Source organism: Heptranchias perlo, chromosome 28 (assembly GCF_035084215.1).
Source record: "Heptranchias perlo isolate sHepPer1 chromosome 28, sHepPer1.hap1, whole genome shotgun sequence".
Taxonomy (NCBI): Eukaryota; Metazoa; Chordata; class Chondrichthyes; order Hexanchiformes; family Hexanchidae; genus Heptranchias; species Heptranchias perlo.
The window spans coordinates 32,961,632-32,988,561 of NC_090352.1; the positions used below are offsets into that span (position 1 = coordinate 32,961,632).

At 42.1% G+C, this 26,930-nt stretch overlaps 1 protein-coding gene across 1 annotated transcript in view; it reads left to right on the forward strand.

The window, feature by feature from the left end:
• The first annotated feature begins 644 nt into the window (after positions 1–644).
• Positions 645–26,930, forward strand: part of nf1a (neurofibromin 1a) — a 276,274-nt gene continuing 249,988 nt past the window's right edge. The window contains exon 1 of the mRNA XM_068008408.1: positions 645–736. Within this exon, the coding sequence (XP_067864509.1) occupies positions 677–736 (60 nt within the window). The 5' untranslated portion in view covers positions 645–676. The remainder of the gene's footprint in view (positions 737–26,930) is intronic.

Below are 26,930 nucleotides of genomic sequence, written 5' to 3' on the forward strand. Positions count from 1 at the left end.
TGACAAAGGGTCTGTACCGATGCTGAGAGACATGCTGTGCATTTCCAGCATTTTCTATTTTTAATTCAATTTCCTTGATAATTTACAAACATATATATATATATATTTTAATTACAAATGCAAAATTAAATAGAAACCAGAGGAAAATGTAGAATTAAAAACAATTATCCTTTCATGTTAAAAATACACATGGTACAAACCGAACTCAATTGCTACAAATTGACAGCTTTTTTTTTGTTGCTATTGCGCTTCAGCATTTCTCTCTCTCTCTCTTCCCCCATTGAAAAAAAAGCTGCTGAGAGCTGGTGCGCGTGCGCGTGGAATATCGGAGTCAGTGGGGGAGGGGGTTAAAAAGGGGGCGGTGTCCGGCGGGCGATGACGTAACCGTCCGTGCTTTTCTTAATGAACGGCGGCCGGGCGCGCATGCGTCAGGCGCGCTTTTTTTTAACATGGGAGCCAGCGAGCGAGAAAAAAAAATCCAACTTCCGGCTGGTGTCATGGCCGCCGTGCCCTGGTGAATGTGGAGACGCTGAGTGGGGGGAGCAGCGGAAAAAAAGCGAGAGACAGAGAAGAAACGAGCGCACAACCGGGAGGGATTTAAAAAAAAAACACAAACAAACAAAGAAGCGACGGTTTCACCTGAGGAAGTGGGGGGGGAGGGGGGTAAAAGCCGAGCATGGCGGCTCATAAGCCGGTGGAATGGGTTCAAGCCGTCATAACGCGTTTCGACGAGCAGGTAAAAAAAAAGGGGGGGGGTTTCAACGGTTTTTGTTTTTTTTTTAAGAAAAAGCGTTGGAAATTACTTTATTTTGAAGCGCGGTTGAATTTCTGAGGTAAATTGGTGTCCGTTTGTATCTGCTTTCGGGGTGGGTGGCTCTCCGTGGAGCCAGTTAGTCGAGGCCTGGCCCTCCTCTATCTTCTTAAGGGCTGGGTCCAAGGGACCCGTAACCTAGACAGCGGGAGCTGGGGGCCTGCAGCAACCCCCCCCCCCTCCCAGTGATTTATAATTATTAATAATCCCTTTTTTTTACAAAAACACAACAATCCCACACGAAAATTGAAAGATCCCTTCCACACCACGCACCCCCCCCCCCAAAAAAAAACAAAACCCCTCTTTTCTGAGGATTTGGACGACACTCCCTGTGTATTTATCAAATAAGAGAAGGGGGCAACCAACCGTCCACCCTCACTGGATTTAAACTTGCCTTTCTGCTTTTATAAAAAAAATAACTTGCACTTTTCTATCGCGATCAATAGAGTTATTAATGCAACTTTGCTTTTTTAAGCGGAGGTGATGTTGGGCATTTATTGTAGTTTATTTTGGAGGCGATGCGCTAGATGTTTGCAATTCCTTCTATCATCATGTAGTTAGGACAACGTTGATTTCCTCCCCGCCACCCCACACACTGTTTTAATGGTTCACGTTTTGCTGATTTCATTGGCAATTGAAGATTTTTGGGGGAAGCTTGCTTGTTTTAAAAAGAACACATTGAAGTTATTCTACATTTTAAGGTGGAGTTAAGGCATTCCTAACTGTTGACTAGGGGGCATCTGAATATTTATTATATGGTCAAACCTAAGGTTTTTTTGTCATCGGAAAAATGGATGTACTGTGTAGGGGGACAAACATAAACGGAGCAATCTGCTGATTTCCTCCCCCCCCCCCTTTAATTTTTTTCAGCACTTAAGATAACTGCGGATTAAATATTTTATAGATCAAAGTTTTAAAAAAAAATTAGGTGTTGCGTTTGCATGTTTACATCTTGCGATTTATCGGCAGCTTCTGCGGTTAAAATATGATAATGGAATTAGAGGAAAATACAAATTACATTGTTCCGGTGTATTTTTGGTGGGGTTGGGAGCAAGCTGATTGTCTTTTAAGATTGGTATTTTTATGAATGGAGGTCAAATCTATGGCACCACAGTACGATACCTTCTATTTTGAGTCATATATCAAAAATAAAAAGGAATTGGGCAGAAGGTTGTGGTTATCCTGGAATGGAAATTGAACATTTATTTTTCTTGCAAATATTCTGTCTGAAGGCATTGACTCTTTATTGGGGTGCAAGGTCCACAAGCATCAGGTGCCTTGTCCAAATGGCCATTCTTCATGGGTGAAGTTTGTCGATGAACGTGGACAGGTTATTTGACCTGTGGGGCATCACAGCTAAGCCCAATTCTGTCTTCGTCCGGTGCAGACTTCTAGCAGAGGTTCATTGGATAGTAGTCAGGAGAAGGAATTCTGGCTGATTTTCACTCACCCCTCTCTAAGCTGGGGTTGCTGAGGTGAATTGTAGTACTTTTAACAGTGCCCAGCTGAGGTCAGCTTATTTGGTGTAGACCAGAGATTGAATCAGAGACCTTCTTGGTCTGTATAGCTCAGCAACTCACTGAACCAACCACAAGGCTGACAGTATTCTGATTCTCTGTCATTTGTTTGAAATCTCTCCAGTACGTCAGTCTCAGGAAACTGTGCCTAAAAATGCTGATAAAGGATTTATTTTGTAGTATTTGTTCCATGTATAATTAAAAGAAATTTAACAGTAAATATACAATACCTATGCAACTTGAATGTTTTTTTGTGGTAATGTTTGTTTATTTTATAATACTTTAAAATCAGATTTAAAAAAAATCTTGCTGCAAAACAAAGTCTTTTTACATTTGTAAGATTAGGTATTTAGATTAACTGCTGTCCAGCAAGAATGTTAAAAATAATTAGTGTCTGTACATCAGATGGCACTAATTGGTAATGGCTGTGATGTTTCAAAAATTGCAGCATATTTTTAATTGTAGACTTGGGTTTTCATTACAGGAAATTGTACAGTCATAATAAATTGAACTGTTATAATTGAGAAGTGATTATTTGTTTGCTGTTGTAAGCATATGGAATAGAGGCTATGTCCTGGCCATCTGTGTGTTGTGAATATTTTCTGCATAAGTGAGGCAGACCCAAAAAGTCACAAGTGGATTATGGTTGCTCAAAAGTAATGATATTTATTATATCAAATGATGGGTCATTAGATAGCATTTGTGCAAAATTTGAAGGACTTTTTGAATAATTGAATATTTTTGTAGTCTGGGGAATAATTTATAAGCCTGTTTTGTAATTCTGGAAATAAACTGGAAGTAAGTTATAGAATCATGAGTTAAGTAAAGGACTTTGCTCTGTGGCACTTCCAATTGCAAGCCTGTATGTTGCAATTGTTTTTGACACACAGCATCAACACTGTCTTTTTTGTCTAACTAGAGTGTTTATTTTTTTCTATGCTACCCTTCCTGAGATACAGTACTGGTAGCACTGCTGGAGCATGCCCAATTGGTCATTTTTGATGTATTAACGCAAGTGTCAGCCTTGGCTCAGTGGTGGTACTCTTGCCCCTTGAGTCAGAAGGTTGGGGGTTCACTCCAGAAACATGAGCACATAATCCAGACTGATATTCCAGTGGAGTACTGAGGGAGGGCTGCATTGTCCCAGTTGAAGTCTTCCGGATGAGACGTTAAAACAATGCCCCGGCTGCCCCCTCGGGTGGACATAAAAGGGAAATTCTCCCAGTATCCTGGCCAACATTTATCCCTCAACTAACACCGTCAAAAACAAATTAACTGGATATTTATCTCATTGCTGTGTATGGGAACTTGCTGTGTGCAAATTGGCTGCACCGTTTTTCTACATAGAATCATAGAAAGTTACGGCACAGAAGGAGGCCATTCGGCCCATCGTGTCCGTGCCGGCTGAAAGAGAGTTATCCAGCTTAATTCCATTTTCTAGCACTTGCTCTGTAGCCCTGTAGGTTACGGTACTTCAAGTGCACATCCAAGGACTTTTTAAATGAGTTGAGGGGTTCTGCCTCTATCCCTTTCAGGCGGTGAGTTCCAGACCCCTACCACCCTCTGGGTGAAAACATTTCTCCTCAGCTCCTCTCCAATCCTTTTACCAGTTACTTTAAATCTATGCCCCCTGGTCACTGACTCCTCTGCTAAGAGAAATAGGTCCTTCCTATCCACTCTATCAAGACACCTCAGTTAAATCACCCCACAGCCTCCTTTGTTACAATGAAAAAAAACCCCAGCCGATCCAATCTTTCCTCACAGCTAAAATTCTCCAGTCCTGGCAACATCCTCATGAATCTCCTCTGTACCCTTTCTAATGCAATCACATCTTTCCTGTAATGTGACCAGAATTGTACGCAGTACTCAAGCTGTGGCCTAACTAGTGCTTTATACAGTTCTAGCATAACCTCCCTGCTCTTATATTCTGTGCCTCGTCGAATAAAGGAAAGTATCCCATATGCCTTTTTAACCACCTTATCGACCTGTCCTGCCACCTTCAGGGACATGCATTCCAAGGTCCCTCTATTCCTCTACGCCTCTCGGTATCCTCCCATTTATTGTGTATTCCCTTGCCTTGTTTTCCCTCCCCAAATGCATTACCTCACACTTCTCCAGATTGAATTCCATTTGCCACTTTTCTGCCCACTTGACCAGTCCATTGATATCTTCCTGCAGTCTACAGCTTTCCTCCTCACTATCAACCAGCTGGCCAATTTTTGTGTCATCTGCAAACTTCTTAATCATGCCCCTTACATTTAGGTCTAAATCATTAATATATACCATAAAAAGCAAGGGACCTAGTTCTGAACCTTGTGGAACCCAACTGGAAACAGCCTTCCAGTCACACAAACACCCGTCGACCATTACCCTTTGCTTCCTGCCACTGAGCTAATTTTGGATCCAACTTGTCACTTACACTTCAAAAAGTACTTAACTGGCTGTGAAGTGTCTTGGGATGTCCTGAAGTCGTGAAAGGCACTTTATAAATGCAAGTTATTTCCTTTTTCTTTTGATAGTGAGTGTCATCAGGCCTGTTAGCTGTGGAATGGCATCATCGTAAGTGGCGATATCCTGCTGACAAATGATTGTAGCTATCGTGAGTGGAACCGTATCTGATGTGTTCCTTCCCCATGTTGGGAATCCTATGGCCAAACTTCTTCCTTTTTCTTTCGTTCTCTTTCACCCTATCCTTCTCTTGTTGCAACTGTGATCAGTTGGCTTGACATGGACCAGAGATAGAATCTGGTACCTTTTTTGTTAGTTTTGCAGAAATTCATTTAACTAACGTTTAGTATAAGAAGTTTTATTTTTCCAAGAAATGCACTGTGACTTTCATTTTGCTACTGTATTAGTAATAAAATTCCAATTTCTTTTTGTGAAGAATCCATCTGGAGTTGCATTTGCTGATGTGCTGTTTTGACACCAAAAGTTTTGTAAAAATAATTGATTTATTTAATTTTTTTAACTCAACTTTTATGTCTTTAAAAATGTCGGGAGAAAAACAATGGGGATTTATTTGCAGTTTCAGTCGAGTATTTCTCAGTTATCGCTGCATTGTATACAAAATTGAAGTATTTATTCCTAATAGAAAAATGTAGTCTGGCAGTTACAGGATTGTAATGCCCCCAAGGTTGAATAGCTGGCCAACGTTAACTGTTTTGGCTCTTGCAGGAATTTGGGCGAGGGATTGGAGGGCACCTGGGGCTAATGGAATAGTACCCTAGCAAAGAATGAACGCCTATGGGAGAAGGAAAAGAACTAACAGATAAAGGAGAAAGAATAGAAAAAGGAAAAAAGGTCAATTTTTTTTAAAACCTTGATTATCAAGTGAATTTCTGAAAATCTAATTGTTTTCTGGTGGCTTTCAGGGACGAGGTGTGGTGGGTGTTTATGTTTGCCGTTGTACTGCAGATGTATGCATTAAAATTAAGTTTGTGTAATACATTAACAGCATGCTACCTGCATTTAAAACATAATCCTTAAAATGTAGACAAAATAAAATTTGTAGTAGAGGTTTGCAGTGGATATTGGACCATACATGTAAAAACACCCTAAACCCCTCGGCCTCCCTACCTATCTTCTCCTTTAAGTCACACCTTCTGGTCACCTGTCCTAATATCTCCTTATGTGGCTCTGTGTCAAATTTTGTTTGATAATTCTCCTGTTAAGTGTCATGGAATGTTTTACTACGTTAAAGGCGTTATATAAATGCAAGTTATTGAATTAAGTGGTTCAAATGAGTTGCATTTCATTGCAGTTACACTGAAAAATCACAAGGTTGCCATCTCTAAGTTTTTTGGTAATGTTACCAGTGATGATAATTCACTTCACCAATGGCTCAGTTGATACTGCACTGCCCAGTTTGAAATTGAGTCATACATTCCAGGAATATATCTGGTTTGTACTGAGTTAGCAGATTTAAGATGGGAATAAGGGTGTTATACCTGGGCCTCGGTATGCCTGGACTAATCAAGGCTGGGGTTGGGGGAGGAAGCAACAGGGTTTCCACTTCTGATTGCTATCTGCTGACTATTGCTGGAAGATACGTGTGTGTGGACTTCAGGTGAGGACAGGATCTGGCTCGGCTATGGTTCCCACAGTCTGGACTCACACAGGAAGAACGGCCATGTGGGAATGAGGTGCTGAGGGCAACGGGCATCGATTAAACTGGTACAAGTCAGCATCTATGGGAGAGGGATGGTAACTTTTTTTCGAATTACAATCAAAAAATGCAGCAAGTCTGGACAATACCTACATGGACAATTTTGAAAGCTGATGGACAGCACAATTTAATCCTCTTCCCCCCCCCCCCTCCCCCCCCCCGCCCTCATTTTCTTAATTTTATTGCAGGAAAGGTATTTCCCCCTCGTTGCATTACTGATACCATACTGCAATAGATAAGAATAAATGTTGTGTACAGAGGTTTATGCAAATGTTCACCACCTATTAGTGTATGGCAAATAATTTATTGCTATAGTTATGTTTACAACTGCAGTCTTAACTGCACAGCCATTTTTTCCCCCTGGGTTCCATGTGTCAGGAGTGACTTAATTGTGGTTAACAAGCATTCACCATCTTTCTCTTAAACCACCACCCCCCACCCCCCCCACTACCACCTTCACCAAGTGTGAAAATTCTAATTTGCAACTGATTCAAATCTTAATGTGTTAAGATTTCATAGTCACTGTTATTCATAGTTATGCAGAGCTGCAGGCATATATTGTAACAGAAAATGCAGGTGGCTCATGCAGTGTGTTGGAGGTTCCACCTGTGATTTTCCCCACATTGAGTTCTTGATCTCAGTTATGTTGTCGTGGGGAGAAATTGAATTAAAGCCAGCTGCTTCTCCATATGGAGGGAGAGAGAAAATTGGAGGGGCAAGTCATCTTCTGGCCCTTTCGAGAGTGGCTTAAGCAGAGGCCTAGGAGTAGTTCAGACTTGCGCCACACCCTTGATTTTGGAATAGTGTATGGTGCAGAGAGAAATTAGGAGGAACTATTCATATTTGAAATATATTTCAGTAATGGGAAAGACTATGTTGCTGTTCTAGGATACAAAAAGATAAATGGATGAAGACTGAATTGTGCTCAGCTGTTACACTCCCCTTGGTGCTGACACTTGCTGTCGAGGCTCACACATGAATCATGGCCTCTTTAACAAGGTACCGGAGGGTGTTCATCGAACTGTAACCCAGCAAGGAGGGGAAGGGAGGAAATTGGCCTTGGGGAGGGAAAGAAAAATAGAGAAGCTTAGCAGGTTTTGGAAATTCATACCTTTTTGAAGTCTGGTAATAAGTAGTAACTATATTTGGTGAAAGCTTTAATTATCCAGAATGAATAGAATTTGATACTAAATGTTAAGATTTTGTCTTCATGTCTCTGTACTTGATATCTGCTAATTAGATCAGTGATGTCCAAACTACAGTCTGTGGGCCATAGTTGGCCTGCGAGCTATCACAGTCCTTGGCAACTTAAATCAATTTGCACTGATATTTCTTGATGGTTGGTCCTGTTTGAATTTCGTGGGCCTGGATGTTTGGAAATAGTTATTTTTAATGCTGTAGACTCATTGGTGGATAATTGTTATGGTACTAAGATGTTGGTGTTGGCAGCTTGAAATTTTTACAAATGAATGGGAACATTGATTGTGGCTGGTGCTGACAAAAAGGTCGGACATTTGTCAGTTTTTTTTTGCCCTCCCCGCTCCTGAAGGGATTGACATTTGCTGGGAAAGAGCTTTATGAAGGGGCAGGCAACCTTTGGTACCTCACCCAAGTGGCCATAATGGGTCAATGTGCTATTGTACCCAGAGGGCATCACAGTTGAACCTCTTATCCAGCATCCACATGCTGTGCAGTTTCTAACAGGGATTCTTGCGTGTTTATCAGGAGTGGAAAGCTTGGCTGTTTATCACATCCCAGTGGCGCTGTGGTCAATTTTACTGCCTTTGTTGCGATCCTGTCTGTGCACAAAGACCAGGAATTGAATCTGGGAACTTATGGTCTGATTCTGTCGGTGATTAACTTCCTTTGGGAATCATCCTTTCTTCCGTCCTTCTGTGCTGACTCCTGGTGGGGTGCAATTCCATACCCAAGTGACCGTCCTTCACGTGTGTCTAGACCTTGAGCGTCAGCGGCTTGTTTGTTGGGTGCGATCATCTGAACCAAATCAGGCATCCACCTAGCATTGCCACAGATCATCCCAAAATTAATTTCCTCAAGGAGGTGAATAACCACTGAAATTCTGCTTTGCAAAGCAAGTTGAGTCCAACTCCGGGATGGCAATTGAATGTTGCAATATTCATTATTCAGCCCAATATCTCATAGAATTACATAGAATGTACACAGAAACAGGCCATTTGGTCTAACAGGTCTATGCCAGTGGTTATGTTCCATACAAGCCTCCTCCTACCCTCCTTCATCTAACCCCAACAACATATCCTTCTATTCCTTTCTCCCTCATACGTTTATGTAGCTTCCCCTTAAATGCATCTATGCTAGTCACCCCAACTACTCCTTGTGAGGTGCGCGTTCCGTTTTCTGGGTAAAGCAGTTTCTCCTGAATTCCCTGTTGGCTTTATTAGTGAGTCTTATATTTATGGCCCCCAGTTCTGGTCTCCCCTGCAAGTGGAAACATCTCTACGTCCACCCCACCAAATCCTTTCATAATCTTAAAGACCTCTCCCAGGCCACTCCTCAGCCACCTTTTCTAGATAAAAGAGCCCCAGCCTGTTCAATCTTTCCTGATAGGTCTGGTATCATCCTAGTAAATCTTTTTTGCACCTTCTCCAGTGCCTCTACATCCTTTTTATAATAAGGAGATCAGAACTGTTTGCAGTGGTCTAACCAAGGTTCTGTACAAGTTAACTTAACTTCCCTGCTTTATCCTGCTAGAAATTAACCCCAGTGCGTTGTTTGCTTTTTTTATGCCTTATTAACCTGCGTCACTACTTTTAGTGACTTGTGTATCTGTACCCCTCGATCCCTCTGCTCCTCTACCCCATTTAGACTCTTATTTTCCAAGGAGTATGTGGCCTCCTTATTCCTCCTACCAAAATGTACCACCTCACACTATCTATATTGGAATTCATTTGCCAATTACATGCCCCTTCTGCAAGTTTGTTAGTGTCTTCCTGTACTTTGTTGCTGTCCTCCTCAGTATTAACTATACCTCCCAATTTGGTGTCCTCAAATTTTGAAATTGTACTTCTGATTCCCTAGTCCAAATCGTTTATGTAAATAGTGAAAACAGGGGTCCCAGCACCTTATCCTTTTGCCAGTCTGAGTAATAACCTTTAACCCTTACTTTAACCCCAGTCTGAGCTTTGTGGTTTGTGTGTTTTTTTAAAGCCATGGTACGTATGAACATGTTGCATATTACATATCGGTTCAGCTTTGACTTGTGTGAGGGAGGGGAGAAGGAGGCACACCTGCAAGAGCAATAACTGGTCTCCCATGTCATCTTGCCGTGCCCTGTTCTTGAATCACCTTTGATGCAATTTGGTTTTTTTTTGAGGAAAAATGGAAACTTGGTCCTATGAACTGAATCTTGAGCTTTTATTGTTGATCTGTGAAAGTTGTTCATTTTGGAATCTCAGATTCACTCTAGATTTTAGAACGTGCAAGCTGTGATACTGTTGATGAGATTGTTGCCTGAAAACATTGCAAATATGCCTGACTGAATTATTATTTGGGTGACTGTGTTCACGATGGTGTAAGGTGAGCGAATGTACAATACACACATACTTCAGAGAAGTGAAAAGTTGTCTGAAATTCTGATTAATAGTTGTAAACAATTTTACAACACCAAGTTATAGTCCAACAATTTTATTTTTAATCCCACAAGCTTTCGGAGGCTTCCCCCTTCCTCAGGTGGTGTGAGTACACCACCTGAGGAAGGGGGAAGCCTCCGAAAGCTTGTGGGATTAAAAATAAAATTGTTGGACTATAACTTGGTGTTGTAAAATTGTTTACACCACCTGAGGAAGGGGGAAGCCTCCGAAAGCTTGTGGGATTAAAAATAAAATGGTTGGACTATAACTTGGTGTTGTAAAATTGTTTACAATTGTCAACCCCAGTCCATCACCGGCATCTCCACATCCTGATTAATAGTGTTAGTGTTGCATTGGTAAACTAGCTGGAGATTCTGCACACTTGGATCAGAATTCTATAAATCCCAAGTAAGACTAGGAAACTGGCAGATCTTTGTGTCGCAGCCCATTTAATTGTCATTTAGCAATTCAGTTTTTTAAAAAGTACTTCAGGCAACTGATTTTTTTGAGTATAAAATACAATTTCAGTGAATGATGCTAACATATTGTGTTGAAGATTTTTGTACTTGGAGTTTATAGATCAGGAGATTTATTCACAGTACAACGAGAGTACATGGGACTTACCTACATTGGGATTCTGTTTGTGTGAAAATATCTGCTTGCTTGTCAACTTTCTCCCCTTTCCTCTTCTGAAGATGTGGACTCCGTGCTGAGGTATAGATCTGCTGACTATGGTTGCCTTCCAGTTACTTGCCCAAGTAGTGTATATTCATGTCAGCCTTTGCTCAGTGGTAGCACTCCCATCTCTGTGTCAGAATGTTGTGGGTTCAAGACCCACTCCAGAGACTTGAGCCCATAATCTTGGTTGACACTTCAGTGCACTATCGACACTGCGCTGCACTGATCAGAGGTATCGTCTTTCGAATAAGACATTAAACTGAGGCCCCGTCTCTGCTCTCAGGTGGCTGTAAAAGATCCTATGGCACTATTTCAAGAGCAGGTCTTCCTCTCTGATGTCATGGCCAATATTTATTCCTCAACCAACGTCACTAAAACAGATTATCTGGTCATTATCACATTGCTGTGCATGAAAAATTGGCTGCTGCGTTTCCTACATTGGCTGTAAAGTGCATTAGGACATCCTGAGGTTATGAAAGGTACTGTATCATGCTAGTCTTTTATCATGTGTAAAACCTGGTACATGTCAGTCGACTATATGATTTGGGGGGGAAAAAGGGAAAGAAACAATCACAGGCAAGCTCGAAGCTGTCCTCATCTGATGCTCACACCACTCCAAGCAGAAACTGCTGGAAAGTGATGAGGATTGGACCCTGGCTAATTTCCCCCCACCATGAGCCAGAGTGCTGAGGCTTACTGTAGTGCCTCAACTGCTAACCCATCTGAAATCAGCTAATTCAGCACAGAAAAGGATTGAATCTGGGACCTTGCTGGTTTGCATGGTGTAGCTTCACACTGGGTAGCCTCACAACAACAACTTGCATTTGTCCAATGTCTTCCAGTCAACCAACATCTTCCAGTTCTGATGAAAGGTCTTCGACCTGAAATGTTAACTCTGTTTCTTTCTCCACAGATGCTGCTTCACTTGCTGAGCTTTTCCAGCATTTTCTGTTTTTATTGCATTTATAAAGTGCCTTTAACATAGGAAAATGTCCCAAGTCACTTCACAGGAGCGTAATCAGACCAAAATTAAGACTGAGCCAAAGATGGAGGTATTAGGACAGACAAATAAAAGTTTGGTCAAAGGTAGGTTTTAAGGACCGACTTAAAGGAGGAGGGAAAGGTTTAACGAGAGAATTTCAAAGCTTAGGGCCCAGACGGCTGAAGGCATGGCCGCCAATAATTGTGGGGGGGGGGAAATGGATGGATGGATAAAAAGCCAGAGTTGGAGGAATGCAGAGTTCTCTGAGGGCTTTGGGGCTGGAGGAGGTTAGAGATGGGGAGGGGTGAGGCCATGCAGGGATTTGAACATGAGGATGAGAATTTTAAAATAGAGGGGTTGGTGGATCGTGAGCCATTGTGGGTCAGCGAGCACAGGAGTGGTGGTTGAACGGGACTTGATGCTAGTTAGGAAACGGGCAGCAGAGTTTTGGATGAGCTCAAGTTTATGGACGGTGGAAGATGGGAGGCCAGCTATAATAGATTGAAATAGTCGAGTCTGACGGTAACAAAAACGTGGATGACGGAATAGAATTTGTGGCAGGGGTTGAAGAAAATGGCTTTGGTCTTCCCATTATTGGAGAAAATATCAGCTCGTTCAGGACTGGATGTCAGACAAGCAACTTGACAACACTGAGGCAATGGAGGGGTCGAGAGAGGTAGAGCTGGGAGTTGTCAACATACATGTGGAACCTGAAGCGTCTTTGGATGATGTTGCTGGTGGGCAGCATGTAGATGAGAAATGGGTGGAGGCCAAGAATAGATCCTTGGGGATCTATCTCTGAGCCATTGAGTGAAACTTGCTAGGAGCTTGGCTTACTTTTACTTTGAGTTCAGTACTATTAACTGCAGAAGTGTTAGAACCATTTTTTAAATACAAATCTGATAAACTAATCCTGGCCCTTGTAGCATCCGAGCTTGCTCCATGTTGTTTGAACCAGATAATGACCTATGGAACCAGCTATGACATATGTTGACAAGTTTATGCCCTGGAAAGGGTTGTTTGTTTATCCTTCTGGCCCATATGGAGCATTACTACATGGGTTCCTACCTCATTATTTCTACCTTGTGCTGTCTCATTCTGTTTCCCTCCCTTCCTGGATTTTGCTGTGCCATGAATCCTGCCTAGCCAAGAGGATAGTCGACTGCTCCTTGGTCTTTCTAATCTGTAGATAAACTTTTTGTTTTTGGAGCACCTCATTGCTACTTGGCACCTCCTTAATGTGCCACAGCACAGATTGGGAATATAGCATGAGATGATTGCAGTAATGATCTACTGCTATGTGTTGATTTTAGGACTCAAGTTATAATTGCAAGCATGTTTTTATTGGAGGGGGCTTCAAGGCGCTGAGAATTCAATTTATATTAAGGCTGCAAGCAAAGTAAACTGGGAAGTCCATTACCAATCCTCCTCCTCCTCCTTCTGAAGAACCACCTACAACCCTCCCAGATCTCTGCGCTCCTCCAATTCTTGCCTCTTGCGTATCCCCGATTTTAATCGCTCTACCATTGGCAGCCGTGCCTTCAGCTGACTAGGCCCTAAGTTCTGGAATTCCCTCCTGAAACCCCTCTGCCCCTCTCTTCTCCTTTAAGACGCTTCTTAAAACCTACCTCTTTGACCAAGCTTTTGGTCACCTGTCCTGATATCTCCTTATGTGGCTTGGTGTCAAATCTTGTTTGATGATCGCTCCTGTGAAGCACCTTGGGACGTTCTACTATGTTAAAGATGCTATATAAAGGCAAGTTGTTGTTAAAGTGCCACATGTACCATTTGTCCTCTGGTACCTTGTTGAAGTGACCAGTCTCTACGTGAGGGTCGATTGTTGGCAAATTGTTCAACTACAGGTCATGAAAGACTATTCTATCCCCCCACAAATGGTGCCCACACTTTCCAACAGGAGTTGCTGGATAGACATCAGGAGTAGGATTCTTGATTGCTGTTAGTGAGGGCTCCTTGTGTTATGGGGTGAAAAATCAGCCAGGATTCCAGTTGTGACCCCTAATGGAAATTTTACATACTTGATTGTTGGACAAGTAGGATTAGGCTTGGCTGTGATGTCTCCCCATGCATGAACTACAGATCCTGCCTCTTTAAAAATTGTTGTGGTTGATGTTTCTCTTCTATATATTACCAACTGGAGTTTTCGGGTTTTTTTAATTACTGAAAGAGCCAGAACAGTCTTTAAAAGAAAATTGTTGATGTAAAATCTGTCCGCAGCTTCCAGCACCAGGATCGAAAAACTTAAGAATTACTGATCTTAAGAGCTAAACAAATCTGCATCATAATTAAAAATAGAAAGGAATGATTCAAGACTGTAATCCAACCCCAGGGCTTGGATGACATCCTCTGAACCTCCAGCCTTATATTCCTTTCTTCATGTCCGCTTGTTCCATAAAAACCATTTGGTGATGTGAGGAATGGCTGAAATATTTCAGTAGATGTTCATTCAGCTGTATAATTGCAGTTGATGCAGATTTGTATTTTGCGAGCCTTAGTTAGTCCTTCGGATTTTCATGTTTTTTTTGCTGAATTCAGGTCAGAAAATCTGGAGACCAGCTGCAACCAAATATGTGCTTTTTTCTCGGGTTGCATTGAAATGTCTGTCGTCAGAGAATTTTCGGTTGAATCAGCAAAACAATTTTTGAACGAATAAATAAAATACTTTAAATGCTTATAACTGTCTTCACAAGGTGTAAAGCTGAAGTACTCCAGTGCGGATAAATATAGCCTGATGCATTTGAGTCTAGGTAATTCCAGGCATGTGTATACAGTGCAGGGATACCCGCTAAAAGGCTGCAGGACAGGAGAGAGGCACCTCAGGCTATGGTGGATAAAACGTTGAATGTGAAGACAAGGAATGTGGCAAGGCCATAGAAAAAGCAAATGTGGTGTTAGGTTGTATTGCTAGAACAGTGCGATTACAAAGCCAGGAATACTATACTTAGGCTATGCAAGGCCTTGGTATGGTCACATTTGGAATATTATGTCCAGTTTTGGTCCCCATACGCTGTGAAGGATATTGAGGCCCTGGAAAAGGTCCAGAGGAGGGCAACCAAAATGACACTTAGTCTTCAAGCTATTAGAGTAGGTTGAAGAAACAGGGACCCTTTTCCACTGGGGAAACTTAAAGTTTGAGAAGATATGAATATGGTTTTTAAAATGATAGGAATTGATTATGTCTAGGTGGATAGGTTATTTGAGCTAGATGGGAGTGAGAGAACTAGGGGTAAATGCATAGAGTTAGCTTTGATGCTGGGAAGTATTTATTTTCAGAGTTATTGACCTCTGGAACAGATGGCTGAAGTATGCGATGTATGGATTCCCTGCAGATCTTCAAAAGGGAACTGGACAAGTTTCTGAGAGGAAACAACATTTTGATTTATAGAAGATAGGTTGGATGTGGGATAGCTGGGATTAGTAATGCCCATGAGTTGTTCTGGTTTCCTGGCTTGCTTGATTGCCTTTGGGGATCAGAAACTAATTTCTCAATGTGGTATTTTCTCTCTAAATTGTCTCTTTTTAAAACCTCTCCTGGGAGATTGTGTTACGAGGGGCAGGGGTGGGTTTGATGGCTGCATGTGGACTGCACCATCTCTGGATGGGATGGGCTTGATGGATCAGATGGTCTTTTCCTCCTTGTTTGTATAAGCTGACCTGTTTAATTAGCTGTACCCTCAACACCTCCTCTCATGGAACTGTGCATTCCACTGGTGTACTGTATGCCAGTGTTGTGCACCAGTATAGAGAGACAATGAATTGCCCCCCCCCCCCCTGCCCCGTGCTAAATAAGGAAAATAGTTATATGCATCACAGAGCTGCAGTAGGCTGGTATTTATTCTGGATTTTGTATGGTCATATTCTAACCCTAAAATTAGAAGGCTTTGCCATAGTTTGTTGAATGAGGTGTGGACAATATTCCTTTTATAACTTGTTAGCACAAGTTATGATGACCCTTTATGAAACACTGGATCGGCCACAACTGGAGTACTGTGTCCAATTCTGGGCACTGCACTTCAGGAAGTATGTGAAGGCCTTGGAGACGGTGCAGAAAAAATTTGCTAGAATGGTTCCAGGAATGAGGGACTTCAGTTAGGTGGATGGACTGGAGAAACTGGGGTTGTTCTCAGAGCAGAGAAGGTTGAGAGGAGATTTGATAGAGGTGTTCAAAATCATGAGGGGTCTCGACAGTGTAGCTAGAGAGAAACTGTTCCCATTGGCAGAAGGGTCGAGAACCATAGGACACAGATTTAAGGTGATTGGCAAAAGAACCAAAGGTGACATGAGGAAAAACTTTTTTTTAAACGCAATAAGAAATTATGATCTGGAATGTGCTGCCTGACAGGGTGGTGGAAGCAGATTCAACTGTGGCTTTCAACAAGGAATTGGATAAATTCTTGAAGGGAAAACATTTGTAGGGCTACGGGGGAATGGGACTAACTGGATTGCTCTTACTAAGAGCCAGCACGGGCTTGATGGGCCGAATGGCCTCCTGTGCTGTAACCATTCTATGGTTTGCAATTTTTCAATCCAACGACAATTCCTGAGTCTAGAGCGCTTTGGAAAATTATGAGTAATGAATCTGCAATTTCCTCACGTACTTTTAATATCTGGATGGACCTGTGTATTTCCAACATTTTCTCTCCGATTTCCAACATGTGCAGTTTAAAAAAAAACCTGCATTCTATTTGCTTTGTTGATTGCTGCTCCAGTGACTGGATTTATTAAGTGGAGTCCAGTAACAGCCCTACATTTCTTTCAACTTCAACCTTAGACAAATACATACATCAACCATTTTTCACATGGCATCTTACACTTAAACTTAACTTAAACAGTCTATCTGCGTAATTGAAGTCCCTCATCCTTGGAACCATTCTAGTAAATCTTTTCTGCACCCTCTAAGGCCTTCACATCCTTCCTACATAAGAAATAGGAGCTGGAGTAGGCCATCCAGCCCCTCGAGTCTGCTCCGCCATTCAACAACATCATGGCTGATCTTCTACCTCAACACCATTTTCCTGCACCATCCCCATATCTCGTTGATGCCTTAAATATCTAGAAATCTATCGGTCTCTGTTTTGAATGTACTCCATGACAGCCTCCACAGTCCTCGGGTAGACAATTCCAAGGATTCACCACCCTCTGAGTGAAGAAATTTCTTCTCATCTCTGTCCTAAATGGCCTACCCACGATTGTGAGGCCGTGACCCCTGGTTCTAGATTCCCCAGCCAGGGGAAACATCCTCCTTGCATCTACCCTGTCGAGCCCTGTAAGAATTTTGTATGTTTTAATGAGATCACCTCTCATTCTTCTAAACTCAACGTGCGGTGCCCAGAATTGGACACAATATTCTAGTTGTGGCCGAACCAGTGTTTTATTTGTCACTTCATTATTTAAGGAGGGAGAAACCAGGTAACTATAGACATGTCAGTTTAACATCAGTTATGGGGAAGTTACTGGAATTTATACTGAAAGCAAACATGCAGGTGCAGCAAGCAGTTAGGAAGGCAAATGGTATGTTGGCCTTCATTGCAAGAGGATTTGAGTATAGGAGCAAGGATGTCTTACTGCAGTTTTACAGGGCCTTGGTGAGACCACACCTGGAGTATTGTGTGCAGTTTTGGTCTCCTTACCTAAGGATATACTTGCCATTGAGGGAGGGGAGGGCAGCGCAGGTTCACCAGACTGTTTCCTGGGATGGCAGAACTGTCGTATGAGAGATTGGGTCGACTCGGCCTGTATTCACTCGAGTTTAGAAGAATGAGAGGGGATCTCATTGAAACATATAAAATTCTGACAGGGCTAGACAGACTGGATACAGGGAGGATGTTTCCCCTGGCTGGGGGGTCCAGAATGAGGGGGTCACAGTTTCAGGATACTGGGTTTGCCATTTAGAACCGAGATGAGGAGAAATTTCTTCACTCAGGGTGGTGAACCTGTGGAATTCTCTACCACAGAAGGCAGTGGAGGCCAAGTCATTAGATGTATTCAAGAAAGAGATAGATATATTTCTTAATGCTAAAGGGATCAAGGGATATGGGGAAAAAGCAGGAACAGGGTACTGAGTTAGACGATCAGCTATGATCATTTTGAATGGCGGAGCAGGCCGGAAGGGCCGAATGGCCTACTCTTGCCCCTGTTTTCTATGTTTCTATGTAAGCGACTTGATTCCTGCTTAGATGATTTGAGGGTTTTCGTGCTGGTATTTGCGTTTCTGTTGGATCAGATTGGTATTTAAAGTATAGCAAACCTTTCAGTGTAAACTCTGAAAGCCTTTGTAATCCTGTTTTCATAGAACCATGAACATTATCTTTTTTTTGCCCCACCCAATGTCCAGGTCTGGATTTGGGAAGTTGCTGTGCATAAAATCAAGGCTGTTAAACACCAGCACTTTCTTTGCTTGTCTTATTTTAAATTCCCCTTTTCAATCAGCACAGCCACAGTTAGTCCTAATCTTGATTGGTCATTCAGAGTCCTGGATGTTGAGCAGACAAGTTACCTGTTCATATTTTTCTCCCTCCTTTGCAATGTAGCTAATTGCTATCATGCTGCACTACATTGAGCACGACAATGGAGACCCATGGAAACTGACCCGAAGAGAAGACATAATCTGAATGAAAATTGAAGCTGAGATTCCAATCATTGTGAAAGGCAAATGAGCTTTCTATTCCTAGAACTCTGGAGCATCTCCTCCCATTCACCTACAAACAGTTAGAGAACTTTTAATGTAAACTGTATAGCTTAAGGTCTCTTGTCTGTGTATTTTGGTATTTTTTGTATCCATTGTACTTTGCTTAACCCCTCTGCCAGTAAGCTATGGGGGAGGGAGGGGGTGAAAGTTGTACAAGCAACATTGTCACTGCATTGTTCATTCTGTGACTGGCTTAATTTCACAGAAAGTGGAAGTCTGTTCAATATTACTCGAGATTCAAAATAACTGAAAACTGGTGTTTACCCAAAGCTAGTGGTCTAAAGTGAGTGCAATAGCTGCCCTACTTGTGGACTGCCTAAAATAATCTGTAGAAGAGCAGTGTCTCTGGCAGATTACCATTTCTGGTTAGATTCATAACTTGAAAAAGTGGTGTTGAATATCGAATTTTATATGTACTCTGGGGAAACTGGCGAATTGTTGGACATTTGGCAGCTTTTCATGAGGACATACCGTACTTATGTTGGGCAGTTTCAGGATAGCACCTTGCTGTTTTCTCAATCAGGCTACTCCTGATGCAGTGAAAATGTCATGACAAACCAGAGTTAATTATAAGAAGGGTTCCAACTGTAGTTACTTGTTAACAAGGGTTTGGCATGAATCGCAAAGCTATAAATGGTGCCTGTTGATTGAAGCCTTGAAATGCCAAGGTGCTTCTGCAGTAGTCCTGTTTCTTAAACTTCCTGAGGAAACTTTCAACACTTCATAGAGTTACTTTTACTTTAAGTATTCAGTTTTGCGTTGCACAGTGTGGTAATTGTGCAGAGGCTTAGGAGAAGGACAGAGTGCATTATACTTAGCTGAGATATAATGGAAACTAGTCTCAAGCTGCAGTCATTGAGACCCTTGGGGTGACTGTAAAGTCACAAAGGAGGATTAGAGGAGATCCTGTAGCGTATGTGCATGCTGTGAAAGCCAAGTAGCTGAATTTAATAATATCTCGTGACTTTTCTTGGCTTAGTTTTGCTAAAACTTATCGCTGTCTGAAGGCTCATCAGTTCAGTAGCATTTATCTTCGAAGTTAGCAGTTTCAACCTACATATGATACCAATTAATAGAATTACTGTTTGACAAATAAAACATGGTGGGCCAAGAGATATGATATCTTATGTCCAACGAATATCTCTCCAATTAAGTGATGACCATGTTTCTTTCGTCTGCAGAATGTAGTGATTTTTGTGCCAATTTTCTCTTCTCCGACTGCCCCACCACCATCCAAAGGTGTTGACTTTTAATGAGGTACAGCAGCATTTTGGTACTTGGCAAATTAGCCATTCTTCATGAATGTTGGCCAGCTGTTCGGACATCAAGTGAAGGCAGGATCTTGTTTCGTTATGATACTCTCCAGTCATGTGTGTACTTGCCTGCAAGGCTGTTAAGGCTAGCCATTAGGAGCAAGAACTCTGGGTGTTTTTTTTTCCTTCCTGAGCCCAGAGATACCGAGGCTAATTACAATACCCCAATTTCTGACAAATTGAGATAAAGCTAATTCGACACACTGGGGACCAAACCTGGGACATGCATGTTTATATGGCTCGTTATACACTGGGGGTGCTTGTACTCACTGCAACATAGGGGGAATAAAAATATAGTGTTCAATTAAATATTGGTTTTGAAAATCCACAAATGCTTGACTGCAAAGGTTTTCAAACAAAATTGATTTCTTGGAGTCGTAGTGTGTGTGGATTGGCAAGTAGGATTGTTTAAATGTAGATGAATTTATTTTACTTGTATTTCAGTGCAATTAAAAATGTGATAATACTCCATTGAGTTATCAGCATGTCACTCTAGAGTGCTGAAACATGGGTTAATTGTCCACTCATCACTGAATTGCTGATGTCTGAAACATTGTTATACGGAGGTGCTGAGTGGAGGAAGGTGCTTCACCAAAAGGAGGAACGTCATCTTGAGTTGCTATTCTACATCTTGGTAGATGGATAGACAAGATCGTGTACATATTACTCACCATGCTCTCAAATGCTTGAGGCATTTGTATGGCAAATACAGAAATTGATGTCCTTCCCAATTTAAAAAAAAGTTGTTACCTAAAAAGAGTCTTGATCATTGTATTTTTTAAAATATATTTTAAATACATTTGATCTTTGTGAAGCTAGATCCTAGTGCTGTGATCAGCTAAAACATTTCATTGCAGTCCCTATTGGATGAAATATTGTGCGTGTCTGGTGGTCGAGATTTGCTTTTCTTAAAAGGATATTGACTGCTAATTGGAGGCTTTTGTATATAGCAAATTGTACTACACAATTTTGACCATTTTTGCTTGAGGCTCAAGTGTAAGCATTTGACCAGTGAAGTAAGGTACCACTTGGATTCAAGAGTACCATGTTTTCTTGACAATATTTTCTTCATGCGTAGAGATGTTACGTACATGAGGAAAGAAAGAACTTAGATTTGTATAGCACCTTTCACATCCGTGCATCATTCCAAAGCAATGGGTTACTTTTGAAGTATTTTTCAGGCAAATGTTGCAGCCAGTTTACACACAGTGTAAACAGTGAATAAATGATCAGATAATCTGTTTATGCTGACGTTGGTTGAGGGAGGAATGTTGGCCAGGACAAATGGGGATCTCTCCTTATTTGGTTAATGCCAAGAGATCTTTTACATCCGCCGACCTGATCTGTAGGCGTCCCTCAGTTTAATATCTCAACTGAAACATGGCATCTCTGACTGCAGCACTCCTTCAATACTGCGCTGAAGTGTCAGACTAAATTATGCTCTCAAGTTCTTGAATGGAGTGTGAAACCACAGCTTTCTGACTCTGAGGCACAAGTGCTGCCAAACTAACAGTTGAACTAATGACTTTCAACCAACTACAGGATAGGTGGTTGTATGCTGTACCTGCCACTAATTCCGAATTTCAGTCCCCAATAAGACGATTTTCAAGATGGTGGTCAAAATTTTTCCAAGAGAATCAAAGGCTGCTTCAGCACACCGTCAAATTCCTTATTTGTTTGATCCAAGAGAAGTACTTAAATGCATAATTCTAATTGAACCTAGTTGAATATTTTGAGGAGGTAACTAAAGTGATAGATAAGGGAGTGTCTACGCATGTTGTTTGTATAGACTTTCAGACGGCTTTAGACAAGGTTCCACATAAGAGACTGTTAACAAAAATGAGAGAGGATGGAATTGGAGGCAGCCTATTGGCTTGGATAGGGAATTGGTTAGGAGGTAGGAGACAGAGTAGCGATAATGGCTATGTACTCATATTGGCAGCATGTGTCCCCCAGGGATTTGTACTGGGGCTGCAGCTTTTCACTATTTATAAATGACTTGGATGAAGAAATAGAGAGGCATATATCTAAGTTTGCTGATGATGCTAAGTTAGGTGGCACAGTAAATTGTGTAGAGGGGAGCAGAAAGTTGTGAAGGGACATTGATGGATTGAGTGGGCAAAACTGTGGCAGATGGAGTTCAATGTGGGAAAGTGTGAGGTCATCCATTTTCGACTTAAGAAAGATAGATCAGAGTATTTTCTAAATGGAGAGAAGCTAGGAGCTGTGGATGAGCAGAGAGATTTAGGGGTCCAAGTATAAAAATCACAAAGCTAGTGGACAGGAACAAAAAATAATTTAAAAGGCTAATGGAATGTTAGACTTTATCTCAAGGGGTGGAAGTTATGTTACAGCCGTACAGAGCTCTGGTTAGACCCCATCTTTGTGTATTGCTTTCAGTTCTGGGCACTGCGCCTCAGGAAGATTATATTGGCCTTTGGAGGGGGTGCAGCGCAGATTCAACAGAATGACACGGCTAAAAGGGTTAAGTTATGAGGACAGGTTGCATAAAATAGGCTTGTATTCCCTTGAATATAGAAGATTAAGGGGTGATCTAATTGAAGTGTTGAAGATAATTAATGTAAGGAGTCTTAGAACACCAGGTTATAGTCCAACAGCTTTATTTAAAATCACAAGCTTTCGGAGCTTTCCTCCTTCGTCAAGTGAGTGTCGGGTTCCATAAAGGTACAGCATATACAGTCAGAGAACAATGCCTGGTGATTACAGATAATCTTTCGAACTGCCCGTTATCACACCTCGGCAGGGATATAATCAAAGCAATCGAAGGAGTGGAATGGTGTTCAGACAGAGAAACATTACATACAAGACTACTGAATACGCAAACGGTCAGAACACAAAGACCGAGAGAGAGAGACACCCGAAAGGCAGAGAAAGAGAGAGAATGACCAGTTGTATTAAAAACAGATAACTTTTTTTTCGCTGGTGGGGTTACATGTAGCGTGACATGAACCCAAGATCCCGGTTGAGGCCGTCCTCATGGGTGCGGAACTTGGCTATCAATTTCTGCTCGACGATTTTGCGTTGTCGTGTGTCTCGAAGGCCGCCTTGGACAACGCTTACCCGAAGATCGGAGGCTGAATGTCCTTGACTGCTGAAGTGTTCCCCGACTGGGAGGGAACCCTCCTGTCTGGCAATTGTTGCGCGGTGTCTGCATGGTCTCGCCGATGTACCATGCTCCGGGGCATCCTTTCCTGCAACGTATGAGGTAGACAACGTTGGCCGAGTCACAGAAGTATGAGCCATGCACCTGGTGGGTGGTGACCTCTCGTGTGATGGTGGTATCTGCGTTGATGATCTGACATGTCATGCAGAGGTACCACCATCACACGAGAGGACTCCACCCACCAGATACATGGTTCATACTCCTGTGACTCGGCCAACATTGTCTACCTCATACGTTGCAGGAAAGGATGCCCCGGAGCATGGTACATTGACGAGACCAGGCAGACACTGCGACAACGGATGAACAGACACCGCGCAACAATCGCCAGACAGGAGGGTTCCCTCCCAGTCGGGGAACACTTCAGCAGTCAAGGACATTCAGCCTCCGATCTTCGGGTAAGCGTTCTCCGAGGCGGCCTTCGAGACACACGACAACGCAAAATCGTCGAGCAGAAATTGATAGCCAAGTTCCGCACCCATGAGGACGGCCTCAACCGGGATCTTGGGTTCATGTCAAGCTATATGTAACCCCACCAGCGGAAAAAAAGTTATCTGTTTTTAATACAACTGGTCATTCTCTCTTCTGCCTTTTGGGTCTCCCTCTCTCCCTCTCCCTCTCGGTCTTTGTGTTCTGACCGTTTGTGTATTCAGTAGTCTTGTATGTAATGTTTCTCTGTCTGAACACCATTCCACTCCTTCGATTGCTTTGATTATATCCCTGCTGAGGTGTGATAACGGGCAGCTGGAAAGATTATCTGTAATCACCAGGCATTGTTCTCTGACTGTATATGCTGTACCTTTATGGAATCCGACACTCACCTGACGAAGGAGGAAAGCTCTGAAAGCTTGTGATTTTAAATAAAGCTGTTGGACTATAACCTGGTGTTGTAAGTCTTCTTACATTTGTCCATCACCGGCATCTCCACATCGAAGGTAATTAAAGGAGTTGGTAGGGTAGATAGAGAGAAACTATTTCCTCTGGTTGGAGAGTGCAGAAGCATAAACTTAAAATTAGAGCTTGGCCATTAGGAGGTGATGTCAGAAAGCACTACTTCATGCAAAGAGTAGTGGAAATCTGGAACACTCCCGCAAAGGGTAGTGGAAATCTGGAACACTTTCCCCCCCCACCCCCCACCCCCAACCCCCCGAAAAAAGCTGTTGAGGCTGGGTGAATTGAAAATTTCAAAACTGAGATCAATAGATTTTGGTAAGGCAAGGGTATTAAGGGTTCCAGAACCAAAGCAGGTAAATAGAGTTAAGATACAGATCAGCCATGATCTATTGAATGGCGGGACAGGCTTGAGGGCTGAATGGCCTCCTCCTGTTCCTATGTTGCGAATTCCAGGTAAAATGTTTACCCCATTAAAATGCACTCTGACTTCTCTGCACAGTGAGCATTGCCAAACTGGTGGTCTAATACTTTGATATCTAATCTTTTTCATATTTAGCATGGTTTAAAAAAAAATTGGTTTTTAAATAGTTTTTCAAAGGGCTTTCTTCCATTTGTCCTTTAAACCAGTGGGGAGTAGGTTAGCCTCATTGCAATAAATAGAAGTTGAATTTGAAGAATTCTGCCACATTTCTGTCATTGAAGCTTCAGGTCTAATTTTGCAGCAAGGGTCTGTGTTGGAGTCCCAGCTACAAAGGAAAAGTACCTTTCTGAAAGGATCAGCCATTGCCCGTGATTGTTCAGTCCTGTACTATGTACTATCCAAAGGATAAAGATTATGGCTCGTGCTGCAAGTCTTCAATGGCCAATGGTAAACCAAAAGCAAGAATTATAACTTCCTGAAATAATTATTGCTAATAAACTTCCAATCCTGACCTTTTAATGGATTTCTCTATTAAAATATCCGTTTATTAAATTTTTTGCTCCATCTGCACTCCAGGCATTGAGTTGTGACTAATGTCAAGTAGCCCCAGCTGTTCTATTCTTTCAGCTATTACAGAAAGGAGGTAGTGAGCCAGATTGTTCAACAAAAGTAAGGTATAAATTCAAACATTAACTTTTATTACTGCTTGAAATCTATACTAGTAAGCCAATCAAGATATTCCTTGCCATATGTATACATCAGATTATAGACAATTAGAAAATGAGAACAAAGGAGTAACTCACTTGTATGTTTCTTCTGAGGTCTTACAACTTCAAAGGTGAAGCTCGATGGTTTAGGAATATTAGCAGAAGCGGAATGTTAATTTACTGCCTTTGACGCTCTGCCATAAATGTAATGTTAATACAGTGTAGCCTTCCTGTTGTAAACTTGCACAGCAGGTGCGGTGGCATAGCTGTGAACAAAATGAAGATGGTGACCCAGAAAATGAAGATGTATGCCATCAAATGCAGTCTCCATTAGCCCTTCGATCAATATATTGTCAGGTTATTTTCAATGTGAGTTATTGAGCAATGGACTATACCCTGTATGCCTGTGTAAATAGCATAAAAACATCATGCTAGAAATGCGCAACTTGTCCATGACCATCTGAAAAGAGAAGACTAAATGTTTTGGGTTTAGGCTGTAAGTCACATCTGGGAACTAGAAAAAGAGTACTTCCCTTGATAGACCTGGGGGGAAAAAAGGAGAGTGGGATGAAAGCCTTGCAAAAGTTGAATGAGGGCTATTGACTGCTCAGAGACAGTTAATGGGTTAAATGGCCTGTAAATGGATTTAGTTGTTTGTTTGCATTTAATCCACTAACTACTTTTTTGTAACAGGAGTGAGTATTCCTAACAACTGCTTTTTACGTTGTGTGAGACCTGCTGTAGTGCCACCATGTCCTGAAGCATTGGTTTTGTGTAACTATCTACATACCAAATGTAGAGCCACTGGGAATCGGTGGCTGGCAGCCATTTTTAGCACTAATGCAGGCACATGCAGTTTAGCAGAGAGAGCAGGCACTGACCAGTAATAGATGAGTGAAGATATGGTCAAAAAGAGAGAGAAGTACCAAGGCGAAGATGTTTGAGGACGGAATTCTTGGTAATCTCGTGTATGATATCTCCATTGCAAGTATTTGTGTTTGGGATAAGTATGTGCACTAACGTTGGAATTTTTTGGCATTTCATGATGTTGGTGATTGGTTACGGGTACAAACTTTTAAAATTTTCCTCATGCTCTTTTTTTGCACTGCTCTCCTGAAGATGTTGATTTCTTGCCAGTAACACTCCACTGCCTCCCCCAAGTGGCCATTATTCGTGTAGTGAGTGTTGGCAGACTGTTCTGCAGTGAGAGCTTCAGTGCTGATGCCAATCCTGTTCCTGTCCTCACTTGATGTGTGTACACATTTCCAGCAGGGACCGCCATCAGGGTCATTGGCTTTTCCCCTCTCTAATCCAGAGGCACAAAGGCTAGTTGCTCTGCTCAGATCAGTGAATACAGCACAGACCAGGATCAAATCTGGAACCTTCCTGATCCATATGATGTAGATACTTATCGGGTAAACTCACAGACTTTGGAGGAGCTGGGTTCCAACTTCTGATCTGTCATTCCATAGAAGTACCACCAGCTGCATTCTTAATTGGATGGAGGAAGGGAAATAGGTAAAACAAGCTGCCTTTTTCTGTGCCACCTCTCCCCTTTCCCTTCAAGTAATTCCTGCATGCCACCTACAGCTAGCTGAAAAGTGGCATTCCAAGGAACCCAGAGTGCCTGCACGTAGCCCTGGACATGAAATGGTGGATGGTCCAGGAAAAATGAGAAAATAAAAGACATCTTAAAAGTGGGCATGGTAAGGATTGAGACAAACTGTTGGAAGAAAAGTCTATAGATTTGCAACCACATCTCTTCTGACGGATCAGACTGCTGTTGGTCTACCAGCTGAAGGAGCTGTCCACAACAGTGTTGCCGACTGGAACGCTCCAAGGTCCAGGGGTGCATGCTGCGGAATGCGTTGAAGCGAGTTGTGTCCTACGCAAAAGCTCTATGGGGAAAGGCCACCGTGTAAAGGCACCCCACTTTGTATTGTATTA